The 14,943-nt window shown below is 48.9% G+C and overlaps 1 protein-coding gene across 1 annotated transcript in view; it reads right to left on the reverse strand.

The window, feature by feature from the left end:
• NDST2 (N-deacetylase and N-sulfotransferase 2) overlaps positions 1-14,943 on the reverse strand; it is a 337,717-nt gene that overhangs the window by 93,969 nt on the left and 228,805 nt on the right. The window contains exon 5 of the mRNA XM_063961347.1: positions 7,380-7,565. Coding sequence (XP_063817417.1) covers positions 7,380-7,565 — 186 coding nt within the window. The remainder of the gene's footprint in view (positions 1-7,379; positions 7,566-14,943) is intronic.

The raw sequence follows: 14,943 nt of genomic DNA on the forward strand, positions 1-14,943 counted from the left end.
CCTTTGGGGAGACAGAGAGAGAGTATGCCAGCACACACCAGAGCGCTATATAACACAGGGATGAACACTATAACTGAGTGATTTTCACTTATAGCTGCTTATATATATACTGCTGCGCCTAAATTTAGTGCCCCCCTCTATTTTTTACCCTATGTAGTCTTGAAACTGCAGGGGAGAGCCTGGGAGCGATCCTTCCAGCGGAGCTGTGAGGGAAAAATGGCGCCAGTGTGCTGAGGGAGATAGCCCCCACCCCTTTTCCGGCGGACTTCTACCGCTTTTTTATGGCTCTCTGGCAGGGGTATTTTTCACATATATAGCCTCTAGGACTATATATTGTGATTTTTTGCTAGCCAAGGTGTTAATATTGCTGCTCAGGGCGCCCCCCCCCCCGCCCCCCCCCCCCCCCCCCCCCCCCCCCCCCCGCCCCCCCCCCCCCCCCCCCCCCCAGCGCCCTGCACCCATCAGTGACCGGAGTGTGAGGTGTGCATGAGGAGCAATGGCGCACAGCTGCAGTGCTGTGCGCTACCTTGTTGAAGACCGAAGTCTTCTGCCGCTGATTTTCAGGACCATCTTCTTGCTTCTGGCTCTGTAAGGGGGACGGCGGCGCGGCTCCGGGACCGGACGATCGAGGTCAGGCCCTGAGTTCGATCCCTCTGGAGCTAATGGTGTCCAGTAGCCTAAGAAGCCCAAGCTAGCTGCAAGCAGGTAGGTTCGCTTCTTCTCCCCTTAGTCCCTCGTAGCAGTGAGTCTGTTGCCAGCAGATCTCACTGAAAATAAAAAAAACCTAAAATATACTTTCTTTTCTAGGAGCTCAGGAGAGCCCCTAGTGTGCATCCAGCTCAGCCGGGCACAAGATTCTAACTGAGGTCTGGAGGAGGGTCATAGAGGGAGGAGCCAGTGCACACCAGGTAGACCTAAAGCTTTCTTTTAGTTGTGCCCAGTCTCCTGCGGAGCCGCTATTCCCCATGGTCCTTACGGAGTCCCAGCATCCACTTAGGACGTCAGAGAAATGGGGACATGAAGGTATGCATCCTTTATGTCCAGAGACACCATAAAATCCCCCCCTTCCAGGCTTGCGATGACCGCTCTGAGCGATTCCATCTTGAACTTGAACCTTTTCAGGTATACGTTCAGGGATTTTAAATTCAATATGGGTCTGACCGAACCGTCCGGTTTCGGTACCACAAACATGGTCGAATAATAACCCTTTCCTTGTTGAAGGAGGGGAACCTTGACCACCACCTGCTGAAGATACAATTTGTGAATTGCAGTTAACACTATTTCCCTCTCTAAGCGGGAAGCTGGCATGGCCGATTTGAGGTATCGGTGAGTGGGCATCTCTTCGAATTCCAGCTTGTATCCCTGAGACACAATCTTTATCGCCCAGGGATTCACCTGGGAGTGAACCCACTTGTGGCTGAAATTTTGGAGACGCGCCCCCACCGGGCCTAGCTCCGCCTGTGGAGCCCCAGCGTCATGCGGTGGATTTAGTGGAAGCCGGGGAGGACTTCTGTTCCTAGGAACTAGCTGTGTTGTGCAGCTTCTTTCCTCTACCCCTGCCTTTAGCAAGAAAGGACGCACCTCGGACTTTCTTGCCTCTGTGCGATCGAAAGGACTGCATTTTGTAATACGGTGCTTTCTTAGGTTGTGAGGAAACATGGCAAAAAAATTGACTTTCCAGCAGTAGCTGTGGAGACCAGGTCCGAGAGACCCTCCCCAAACAATTCCTCACCCTTGTAAGGTAAAACCTCCATATGCCTTTTTGAGTCGGCATCACCTGTCCATTGCAGAGTCCACAGGACCCTTCTGGCAGAAATCGACATTGCATTTATTCTAGAGCCCAGTAGGCTAATGTCTCTTTGAGCATCTCTCATATATAGGACAGCGTCTTTTATATGCCCCAGGGTCATTAATATAGTATCCTTGTCTAAGGTATCAAGTTCCTCAGATAAGGTATCCGTCCATGCTGCTACAGCGCTACACACCCAGGCCGACGCAATTGCCGGCCTTAGTAAGGTACCTGAATGTGTATAAATGGACTTCAGGGTACCCTCTTGCTTTCTATCCGCAGCATCTTTTAGGGTGGCCGTATCCTGTGACGGCAGGGCTGCCCTCTTGGATAAGCGTGTTAAAGCTTTGTCCACCCTAGGGGAGGATTCCCAGCGTAACCTGTCCGTTGGTGGGAAAGGATACGCCATAAGCATCCTTTTGGAAATCTGCAGTTTTTTATCTGGAGATCCCCAAGCCTTTTCACATAACTCATTCAGCTCGTGTGAAGGAGGAAAGGACACCACCTGCCTTTTTTCCCCATACATATGAACCTTCTTGTCTGGGACTGGGGTTTCCTCTGTGATGTGCAACACATCCTTAATTGCTATAATCATATAACGGATGGATTTAGCCAATTTTGGCTGTAACTTTGCATCATCGTAATCGACACTGGAGTCAGAATCCATGTCGGTATCTGTGTCAACAATTTGGGATAGTGGGCGCTTCTGAGACCCTGACGGCCTCTGCGACATAGGATCAGGCATGGGCTGAGACCCTGACTGTCCTAAGGTTTCAGCTTTATCCAACCTTTTATGCAAGGAATTAACATTATCATTTAAAACCTTCCACATATCCATCCAATCACGTGTCGGCGCTGTCGGCGGAGAGACACCACATTCATTTGCTCCCGCTCTGTTTCCACATAGCCTTCCTCGTCAAACATGTCGACACAAGCGTACCGACACACCACACACACAGGGAATGCTCCTTTTGAAGACAGTTCCCCCACAAGGCACTTTGGAGAGACAGAGAGAGAGTATGCCAGCACACACCCCAGCGCTATATAACCCAGGAATCACACAGTAACTTAATGTTAACCCAGTAGTCGCTGTAAAATGATTTTTGCGCCTAATTATGTGCCCCCCCCCCCGTCTCTTTTTTACCCTCTTCTACCGTGTATCTGCAAGGGAGAGCCTGGGGAGCTTCCTCTCAGCGGAGCTGTGGAGAGAAAATGGCGCTGGTGAGTGCTGAGGAAGAAGCCCCGCCCCCTCAGCGGCGGGCTTCTTTCCCGCGTTTATGTACAATATTATGGCGGGGGCTCATACATACCGTATATACTCGAGTATAAGTCGACCCGAATATAAGCCGAGGCACCTAATTCTACCACAAAAACCTGGGAAAACTTATTGACTCGAGTATAAGCCTAGGGTGGGAAATGCAGCTCTAGCCGTACACAGCCCTCAGTGCCAGATATGCCCTCATAGTGCCAGATATGCCCCCACAGTGCTGCCAGATATGCCCCCACAGTGCTGCCAGATATGCCCCCACAGTGCTGCCAGTTATGCCCCCACAGTGCTGCCAGATATGCCCCCACAGTGCTGCCAGATATGCCCCCACAGTGCTGCCAGATATGCCCCCACAGTGCTGCCAGATATGCCCCCACAGTGCTGCCAGATATGCCCCCACAGTGCTGCCAGATATGCCCCCACAGTGCTGCCAGATATGCCCCCACAGTGCTGCCAGTTATGCCCCCACAGTGCTGCCAGATATGCCCCCACAGTGCTGCCAGATATGCCCCCACAGTGCTGCCAGTTATGCCCCCACAGTGCTGCCAGTTATGCCCCCACAGTGCTGCCAGATATGCCCCCACAGTGCTGCCAGATATGCCCCCACAGTGCTGCCAGATACGTTCCCTCCCCAAGTGCCAGGTATGCCCCACAGTGCTGTTACTTACCCCTCCGTCGATCCCGCGCTGTCTTCTGGAGGGACACGAAGCACACAGCGTGCGCGGCTCTCCTGTGTCCCTCCAGCATCTTCGGCGGCCGCGGCGGGTCTATTATAGGAAGTGCCGGTTCGTGATCAGAGGTCACGAACGGGTATTTCCTGTAATAGAACCGCCGCTGCTGCCGCCGGAGATGCAGGAGGGACACAGGAGCGCCGCGCGCTGTGCGCTCCATGTCCCTCCTTCACACTGCTCTGCCTCTGCCTGCACTGACTCGAGTATAAGCCGAGGTGGCTTTTTCAGCACAAAAAAAAGTGCTGAAAAAGTCGGCTTATACTCGAGTATATACGGTATATACAGTGCCCAACTGTATATATGTCCAACTTTTGCCAAGAGGTCCTAATTGATGCCCAGGGCGCCCCCCCCTGCGCCCTGCACCCTTACAGTGATCGGAGTATGTGGGTGTAGTGTGGGAGCAATGGCGCACAGCTGCAGTGCTGTGTGCTACCTCAGTGAAGACTGGAGTCTTCTGCTGACGATTTCAAAGTCTTCTTGCTTCTTTCACCCGGCTTCTGTCTTTCGGCTCTGCGAGGGGGACGGCGGCACGGCTCCGGGATCGGCGGACAAAGGGTGAGATCCTGTGTACGATCCCTCTGGAGCTGATGGTGTCCAGTAGCCTAAGAAGCAGGACCTATCTGCAGAGAGTAGGGCTACTTTTTTCCCCTCAGTCCCACGATGTAGGGAGTCTGTTGCCAGCAGAGCTCCCTGAAAATAAAAAAAACCTAACAAAATACTTTCTTATAGCAAGCTCAGGAGAGCTCACTGAACAGCACCCAGCTCGTCCGGGCACAGATTCAAACTGAGGTCTGGAGGAGGGACATAGAGGGAGGAGCCAGAGCACACCAGAATCCAAATTCTTTCTTAAAGTGCCCATGTCTCCTGCGGAGCCCGTCTATTCACCATGGTCCTTACGGAGTCCCCAGCATCCACTAGGACGTTAGAGAAAATAAGATTCCTCCTCTACCTCCGCCACCTTGTCAGGAATGTGCAGGACATCTCTAATAGCTTCCATCAGGGCCTGTATTAATTGTGACAGGACTGCATCCCCCCCACTCGCATTCACTTCACCCTCCTCTGTGTATGATGTATCGTCATCAGTATCATCCTGCATGAGCTGGGCTAGAGTACACTTTTGTGGGCAAATGGCGGGGGTCTGAGACGCTGGTATGGGAACTGAATCTCTATTTATCAGGTCATCCAAAGACTGCCTTAAGTATTGCGTCTCTTTCTCAATATGGGATAATTTAGTAGAAATATTAGATATCATCCCCTTAATGGAATCTAACCATGGGGGTTCTGCCCCACTAGCCTGAGAATGTGTACTATTCTGGGTACATGATAGCGAGTGGATAGACACTCTGCTGCGCAGAAAAAAGACAGTCCTTGGACATGGTAACATGAAGGAACCCACACATAGTAGGTGAAAACACAGTTTTTAACCCACACATAGCCCGCAGGGAGACACAGAAAATGGAGCCAGCCACACTGGCCCATTTTAGCCAAGCAAAACTCAGCTGGGTAGCAACACTAAGTCCATTAAGAGGGCTTAGTATTCTACAACACTTCAAACCCCCCCCCCCCCCCAACTCCCCCTTCTTTTAAGACCCCCTGTACCGCTGAGGATACGTGGAGTCTTTGTGGAGGAGCTGCGCTTCCCTGTGATGCATGTCAGTGTAAGCGTCAGAGGGAAAATTGCGCTGGTGACCCGCTGGATCCGTTAATAGTGAAGCTCCGCCCCCGTAAAGGCGCGTGGCTTCCCTTTCTTTTTTATACTGGCCTGAGGTCTTGGTTTGCTTAAAAGAGAGTTAGAACCCCTGTTAAGCTAGTTGGCCAGTGTGGGTATCACCGGTGGCTCAGAGCGCCCCTCACAGCATGACACACTCATCCGCATGTCCTCCTGAGCCCCCCCGGAGTGCAGCCTGCATGTCAGCGCTGCGCTCCTACCATTGTGCCGCCATTCCCACCGGCGACCCGCTAACCGGGACGCCGGCGTTCTACTCATCACTCTTCTTTCTTCTGGTTCTGTTAGGGGTGGCAGCGTGCTGTGGGAGGGTACGCTCGCCGTGGTGGGGCTTAAGAATGACTCCCTCAGGAGCTCAGTTTCCTGTCAGCGGAGAAACAGGACTATTAACTCTATAGGAAGTTGGGCAGTTCTCCCCCCTAAGTCCCACGAAGCAGGCATGCTGGTGCAACCCAGCAGTGCCTGTAACATAACAAACAGAAAATAAAAGCAGAAGCCTCTTCAGGAGCTTCCCTAAGCGTGACCGGCTCCTCGGGGCACATTTTCAAAACTAAGTCTGGTAGGAGGGGCATAGAGGGAGTAGCCAGTGCACACTATTGATTTCTTAAAGTGCCCAAGGCTCCAAGTGGACCCGTCTATACCCCATGGTACTAATGTGGACCCCAGTATCCTCCAGGACGTAAGAGAAAAGCAGTTTTACCCACAGAAGGGTCACTCAATGGATGATTGCTTTGCACACCATTCTCTGTGAACTCTGCTGTTGTGTACATAAACCCAGGAGATGAGTAGTTGCGGAGTTACTGAAATCACTGTGTATGGCACCAAGAATCACACTCTCACGAAAAGGCAATTAGGTCACATTTCTTTAGCATTCTATGGGGGGGAATTCAAATATTTGAAAAGTCAGTTGGGTGTCTGTTTTTTCCTATCTAATAGACAGCCAACCAACTTTTCAAACATTTGAATTCCCCCCCTATATGTCTGGAATGAACAGCAACTGCACCCCCCTGACCCATCTAAATGATATTTGCAATTACTAGCAGGTAAACAGCTATAAATAACAAAGTAGAGAGTGTATAAAAGAATTGGGCCCCATAACAGTAATGTGCTGTGTTTTATTTTTTCTATTTTTCCATACACCCATATCTATACAGCAGAGGGCAATAAGCGTCTCTCCAGCTGCTGAACTACACAACCCAGCATGCCCTCCACAGTTTTGTTAATAGCACTGTGGTAGTGCATGCTAGGATGTGTATTCTTACAGCAGCTGGAGGGCCGCTTATTGCCCACCCCTCTGGTGTATAGATGTGTGTGTATGGAAAGAGAGACAATAAAACACAGCACATTACTGTTATGGGGCCCATATAGCTAGAGGGATTGCCCCAATTCCCCGTTCTGCCAGGGATCAGAGATTTGTTGGATTTCCCCGACTAGTCAATTATGGCCAAAAAATTATCGGGATTGGAGCGTTTGGGACTTCTAACATGCAGTGTTTCCTTGATGATCCCCCAAGGATCGCCAATCATGGATGCCCTCTGTTTGGCAGATTGGTGAATCACCCCGCAGACGTATGGCCTGAATAACATTTAAGAGCCATCAGGTACTTCACAATATGCAAAGTTGTAAAACAAGACCATGGATAACGATTACATGCATATTCTGACATCAGTAAAAAGACCTCCCAACGGTTAGGTTTCAGAATCTCCAAACAACTGCAAATCCCAGGGAGGACTAAAACCTGTAAACTGAACATGTGTAGTTATTAGGTAAAAGCCTGTTACCCTTGTTACTACAATTTATGATTTTTCTTGTTTTTAATATTAACAAGTGACTCGAGAGTACACCCAGTTTAGCGACTGTTCTCACCATGATGTGGTTGTGGATGAATCCTCTCCGGTAGCGTGCTGGCCTTAGATGAGGGTATTCTTCTGTGCTTGTAACCTGGATATTCCATATAGATTTCCAAGCTTCATAAAGTTGGCTATGTATGGGGTACACACCAGAATGATGTGGTGCCACTGCATATCCCAGATCTATAGGGATACCATGCTCCTGGAAGACAATGCAATAATGATTATTAACTTGAAAACATATACTTTACAAGTATTTAAACCTAGTACCTAAATGCCACCAGGCCCAAATTCCTGTAAATACTCATAATTTGCTTTCCCTATATAAATCAAGCTAATCTCCAGCCTGAATGGAAGCCATAATTTCCAGCTAGCTGGTGGCTTCTGGAGAGTAGGAGGAGAGAGGTTTGTCTTGTGGGGTATCCGGTCTCTAGGTCGACCAGTATTGGTCGACAGTAAGTAGGTCGACATACGTTTTTTCACCTTTTTTTCCCGTTTATTGAACTTTTTCATGCCTTACGATCCACGTGGACTACAACTGGGAATGGTAACCTGTGCCAAGCACAGCGGTAGCGGAGCGAGGGGACACTGTGCACTAATTAAGGTTCCCGGTCACTCTACGGAGAAAACGACACCCAAAAAAATTACATGTTGACCTAGAAACCACGTCGACCTACTTACTGTCAACCAATAGTGGTCAACCTAGACACTGTCGATATAAGTGTGGTCGACCATATTATCCACACCAGTCTTGTGGACAGTTTCTTGTTTAAATTCACAAGTGCTTTATTAAGGGTAACTACCATAATGTTTACAAAGAGGGAGAAGAATTCGGCCAAAGACACACAGATGTGTCCTCTTGTATCAATACACCACGTTGCGGGAGATGCCTGGCGGGAGTGAGCTGACAGCTCCTGTGCAACTCCCTTAGCATCGGGGGTCTTTTTTTGCAGGATGCACAAGCCCACTCTGCAGATGAATAAGATATGCGGCATGCCTATATTCTTGTGTGTCTGTGACTAACTGCATATGAAATGGTATGTGACAGTGCTTTCTAGGAAATCAATGTAGCTTAGCATTCTGTATGCAGATACAGCTGCAGTCACACATAGGCATGCCACATATAATTTTAATCAGTATAAGCTGCTCGTGTGTCCTATTCGCATCATTTTTCGAATAAGATGCATTTTAGCATTTTAATGGAAAAAGCACTGGGTGGCGAGCGACCATTATATTCCCCCTCGGGTGGTGGTGTGGCCCACCACCCGAGTCAGAATTCGGGGCTCTGGTGGGGATTCCGACCAGCAGCATTTCGCCAGCTGTCGGGATTTCGGCGTCAGTTTCCTGACCGCCGGCATCCTGGCAGCTGGTAAACTGCATCCCGTGAAAGCAACTGCAGAACTAAAGAATAATACTATAGCTGAGAATCGGATATGATCAGTGCAGTAGAAAAGAGTAGCACACACACTTATAATAATATAGGCATAGACCTTTAAAAAAAAAAAAAGTGGGAACATCTTGCTAAGCAGAGCTTACAATTTGCTTCTTAATATTAAATGTAAAAAAGATATAATGCCAGTTGATGGCAAGTAAAAAAGTAGGCTGCACTGAACTGATTGACATATCTAGAGAAGACTGCAAAGACTTTTACAGGTTATTTAAAATTTTTATTCTAGGTAAAGGATGAATGATTTTACAAGCTGCCTCTCCTTTTCAATACTGTAAACCAATATCGGCAGACCTGCTTAGCAGATTTTCAAGTGGACGCAAACCATTATAGTGACACAAAGAGACCAACTACATGAAAGAGACCATTCAAGGTCAACAACGTTTTACAACCACAAGTGTTGCCAATCTACAAAATAATAAACAAATGCTGCCAAGCACAGCCGCGTAGCTACTAGTAAGTATATCTTATTATTATTGTACAGAGAAAAATGGAAAGCAAAGTTAGGCTTACCGTATCTCTGTCTGCCCCACAGTGACTGATATCAGTGGGACATGAAATATGGTCATGGCTCACTAGAGCCAGCTCTGTCTTCAATAAAGTTCCACATGGGTACCCAGGAAACGTGACTTTAAGCCACTGACACAGAACGTACCTTCTAGTTTCCTGCATTTATTTTCTGTCAGAATTGCCTGGACATCGGTGCTTATTTTCTGATCAATCTTTTCAAGCAGGTTTGCATGGCATATGTTCATTGGTACTGTATAAGGTTCATCAGATATTAACTTTTAAATTTAGCAGAAAATCTGTACTTTAAATATGAAACAGGGAGACTTTAATCTTTTATCCGCCATTGTTCCACAAGTGGAACGTCGGATTTGTGAAGCTTTAAATGTTGAAATATTTGTTCAAGCCTTTGGACATTTTAAAAACATTGTGTAGAAGGCATGTTGTAACATATAGTAAAATGCCATTACATAATGTTGTCTAGTCCTCAATCTACTGCTTGTTGAAATGTCAAATAAATGTGTAAATAGTATTATTGGTTTTAAGCTCTAACTGTGCATGAGGAAATCAAAGTGACGGTCCACAGGGATACCACATATGGTCCACAGGGATACCACATATGGTCCACAGGGATACCATGGGGTATAGGTGATTGGAGAGGACAGGGCACTAAACCGTTAAAGCTTTAGCTCCCAGAATGGAGAACTAGTGACCATTAAGAAATAACCATAGAAGCCAGGTGCGTCAGGGTGGGGGTGCCCTGTGGACTTTGAAGAAAAATAGTTAACAAAGGTAGTACTCCACCATGTCGAAGGTGGAGATCATGGACCCCAGGACCTGCATGGCTGAGTGGATGGACACTCGCCAGTGTCAAAGAAATCTGCGCAGGTGAGTGCGAAGTGCCTGTACTTTGCTGACAGGAAAATCTGAACCTAAGAATCTAGGAGGGCTCTTAAATGTAACATCCTCTGAGAAGGAGACAGGGAAGACTTTTTCCAGTTGATATTCCAGCCTGCAGAAAGGCAATGGTCAACCAGAGATGTTGCAGAACCTCCGGATATTAGGCTAAAATCAGTAGGTTGTCCTGGTAAGGGAGAATTCGAACCCCCTGACTTCATTATTTTGGTTAACACACAAGGGGCCGTAGAATTTGATTGTAGATGTTTGTTTTTTCGCACATCTACGATCAGGTCTGACTTACCCCCACAGTGTGCTTATTGGGTGGTATTCAAATGATATATCACACCCAATCTCCTTTCTAAAGTGATCCCCGTTATCGCGTTCATAGTAATCAGGTATAGCTGTGTAAAGGGTTATGATGCCTCGCTACCCCGGGGTAGTGAGATGAAATGATCATACCACGCCCGTCAGCAGATACAGAACTTCCACACAGGACATGTCCGCCCCACATGCCTGCTCCAGCCCCCTCCCCGCAGACATGCTAAAGCATGTTTAGGGTATGCTTTTGCATGTTTAGTGTAGCTCTCTGCCTACGCATCCTAGCTGTGAAGGCGGACTGCTACCTGCCATGTTAAGGCTCGCAGCGGCTGCGTGTGATGTCACGCAGCCGGCGAGACCCGTCCCAGCAACGGTCCGCACACGCCTCCGTTGTCCAGACCGCGCCCCTACAAAATGTGGTGTCGACACCCCGTTCCGACCCCCCTCCTGGTCTTAAACTGGGTTCTGAAGAGAACGCAGATTAGGACCTTGCACATGAGATTACTGGTGCATGCGCATGCACAGATCTGCAAAAATCGCTTCACAGCGATTTTTTTCACATCAGCGACAGAGTCTGAAATTAGGCCATGTGTGAGTATAGACAGACAACGCAATGTGACGGTAACCGGTCTCTAGGTCGACCACTATTGGTCGACATGGTCACTAGGTCGACATGAGTTTTTCAAATTTTTTTTAATTTTTTGAACTTTTTCATACTTAACAATCCCAGTGGACTACGATTGGGAACGGTAACCTTTGCCGAAGCATGGCGAGTGACGAGAGCCATGCGAGGGAGCAGGGTGCACTAATTGGGGTTCCCGGTCACTCTACGTAGAAAACGACCCCCCCCAAAAAAAAAAAAATTATGTCGATCTTTTGTCATGTCAACATAATGCTTGTGTCGACCTATATTAGGTGCTGACTTAGTCACTGTCGACCAATAGTGGTCAACCTAGGCACTGTCGATCTGAGTGTGGTCGACCCAATGAACCACACCCCAGTGTGACACCCTTCACAAGTATAAATATATGTGAGGAACCCCTATCCACCTGGTATGGGTTTAGGAGAGAGTAACAGGGATAGATATAACCGACAGTTATACAGCAGAAACAATATAACACAACAGCAGTCACTAGCAAAAGTCAAATGCAATGCATATATAGTGGAATATAAAATGGGCACTACATCAACTACACAAGCCTTAATGTAGTTGTAGGATAAGCGCTGTATAACATGGCCCTGTGGAAACAAGTAGCTCAAAAGCAGGAAGCCTCTGTGAGGGATCGCGCTCTAAGCCGGGGAGGAGCTGTATAAGGAGAGCCTACCTCCCCTTAGCTGACATTAACCCCCAGGGCTTTGGCCTCACCAAAGGGTCCCCAATGCCAATTAAGTGCCCTGGTGGTCTGGTTGGGGTTGCGGACGAACCGGATGCCCACATCAGGGCCTCCGGTGGTCTCTACTACTGCACTCGCAATTCCCAACAAGTGGGGAATCGCCAGACCCGCTCTCCGTTGTCCGGGTACAGCCCAGGGTTCCCAGCTGAACGCTGCTAGTTGTGCCCTGCCAAGATCACTGGATCGCATACCAGTGTCGCAGCGCCAGAGGGAAGGTGCTGAAGCAGCAGCGCTGGCGCCCCATAGGATGCCCAGCGATGCTTGCTCTGAAGAAATAATAAGATTTTACTCACCGGTAAATCTATTTCTCGTAGTCCGTAGTGGATGCTGGGACTCCGTAAGGACCATGGGGAATAGCGGCTCCGCAGGAGACTGGGCACAACTAAAGAAAGCTTTAGGACTACCTGGTGTGCACTGGCTCCTCCCACTATGACCCTCCTCCAGACCTCAGTTAGGATACTGTGCCCGGGAGAGCTGACACAATAAGGAAGGATTTTGAATCCCGGGTAAGACTCATACCAGCCACACCAATCACACCGTATAACTCGTGATACTATACCCAGTTAACAGTATGAAATATAACTGAGCCTCTCAACAGATGGCTCAACAATAACCCTTTAGTTAGGCAATAACTATAAACAAGTATTGCAGACAATCCGCACTTGGGATGGGCGCCCAGCATCCACTACGGACTACGAGAAATAGATTTACCGGTGAGTAAAATCTTATTTTCTCTGACGTCCTAAGTGGATGCTGGGACTCCGTAAGGACCATGGGGATTATACCAAAGCTCCCAAACGGGCGGGAGAGTGCGGATGACTCTGCAGCACCAAATGAGCAAACTCTAGGTCCTCCTCAGCCAGGGTATCAAACTTGTAGACTCTTGCAAAAGTGTTTGAACCCGACCAAGTAACAGCTCGGCAAATTTGTAAAGCCGAGACCCCTCGGGCAGCCGCCCAAGATGAGCCCACTTTCCCAGTGGAATGGGCTTTTACAGATTTAGGGTGCGGCAGTCCAGCCGCAGAATGTGCAAGTTGAATCGAGCTACAGATCCAGCGAGCAATAGTCTGCTTAGAAGCAGGAGCACCCAGCTTGTTGGGTGCATACAGGATAAATAGCGAGTCAGTTTTCCTGACTCCAGCCGTCCTGGAAACATATATTTTTCAGGGCCCTGACTACGTCCAGTAACTTGGAATCCTCCAAGTCCCAAGTAGCCGCAGGCACCACAATAGGTTGGTTCACAAGAAAAACTGATACCAACTTAGGAAGGAATTGGGAACGAGTTCTCAATTCCGCCCTATCCATATAAAAAAATTAGATAAGGGCTTTTGCATGATAAAGCCGCTAATTCTGATACACGCCTGGCCGACGCCAAGGCCAACAGCATGACCACTTTCCACGTGAGGTATTTTAGCTCCACGGATTTAAGTGGCTCAACCCAATGCGACTTCAGGAAATCCAACACCACGTTGAGATCCCACGGTGCCACTGGAAGCACAAACGGGGGCTGACTATGCAGCACTCCCTTAACAAAAGTCTGAACTTCAGGCAGTGAAGTCAGTTCTATTTTGGAAGAAAATCGATAGAGCCGAAATCTGGACCTTAATGGAACCCAATTTTAGGCCCATAGTCACCCCTGACTGTAGGAAGTGCAGAAATCGACCTAGCTGAAATTCCTCCGTTGGGGCCTTCCTGGCCTCACAGCACGCAACATATTTCCGCCATATGCGGTGATAATGGTTTGCGTTCACTTCTTTCCTAGCTTTAATTAGCGTAGGGATAACTTCCTCCGGAATGCCCTTTTCCTTCAGGATCCGGCGTTCAACCGCCATGCAGTCAAGCGCAGCCGCGGTACGTCTTGGAACAGACAGGCCCCCTGCTGCAGCAGGTCTTGTCTGAGCGGCAGAGGCCATGGGTCCTCTGAGATAATTTCTTGGAGTTCTGGGTACCAAGCTCTTCTTGGCCAATCCGGAACAATGAGTATAGTTCTTACTCCTCTACTTCTTATTATTCTCATTACCCTGGGTATGAGAGGCAGAGAAGGGAACACATACACCGACTGGTACACCCACGGTGTTACCAGAGCGTCCACAGCTATCGCCTGAGGGTCCCTTGACCTGGCGCAATATCTTTTTAGCTTTTTGTTGAGGCGGGACGCCATCATGTCCACCTGTGGCCTTACCCAACGGTGTACAATCATTTGGAAGACTTCTGGATGAAGTCCCTACTCTCCCGGGTGGAGGTCGTGTCTGCTGAGAAAGTCTGCTTCCCAGTTGTCCACTCCGGGAATGAACACTGCTGACAGTGCTAACACATGATTTTCCGCCCATCGGAGAATCCTTGTGGCTTCTGCCATCGCCATCCTGCTTCTTGTGCCGCCCTGTCGGTTTACATGAGCGACCATCGTGATGTTGTCTGACTGGATCAGCACCGGCCGGTGTTGAAGCAGGGGTCTAGCCTGACTTAGGGCATTGTAAATGGCCCTTAGTTCCAGAATATTTTTGTGTAGGGAAGTCTCCTGACTTGTCCATAGTCCTTGGAAGTTTCTTCCCTGTGTGACTGCCCCCCAGCCTCGAAGGCTGGTATCCGTGGTCTCCAGGACCCAGTCCTGTATGCCGAATCTGCGGCCCTCTAGAAGATGAGCACTCTGCAGCCACCACAACAGCGACACCCTGGCCCTTGGAGACAGGGTTATCCGCCGATGCATCTGAAGATGCGACCCGGACCACTTGTCCAACAGATCCCACTGGAAGATCCTTGCATGGGACCTGGCGAATGGAATTTCTTCGTAAGAAGCTACCATCTTTCCCAGGGCTCGCGTGCATTGATGCACCGACACCTGTATTTGTATTAGGAGGTCTCTGTCTAGAGACGACAACTCCTTGGACTTCTCCTCCGGGAGAAACCCTTTTTTTTCCTGTTCTGTGTCCAGAACCATACCCAGGAACAGTAGACGCGTCGTAGGAACCAGCTGCGACTTTGGAATATTCAGAATCCAGCCGTGCTGTTGTAGC

Source organism: Pseudophryne corroboree, chromosome 3 (assembly GCF_028390025.1).
Source record: "Pseudophryne corroboree isolate aPseCor3 chromosome 3, aPseCor3.hap2, whole genome shotgun sequence".
Lineage (NCBI taxonomy): Eukaryota > Metazoa > Chordata > Amphibia > Anura > Myobatrachidae > Pseudophryne > Pseudophryne corroboree.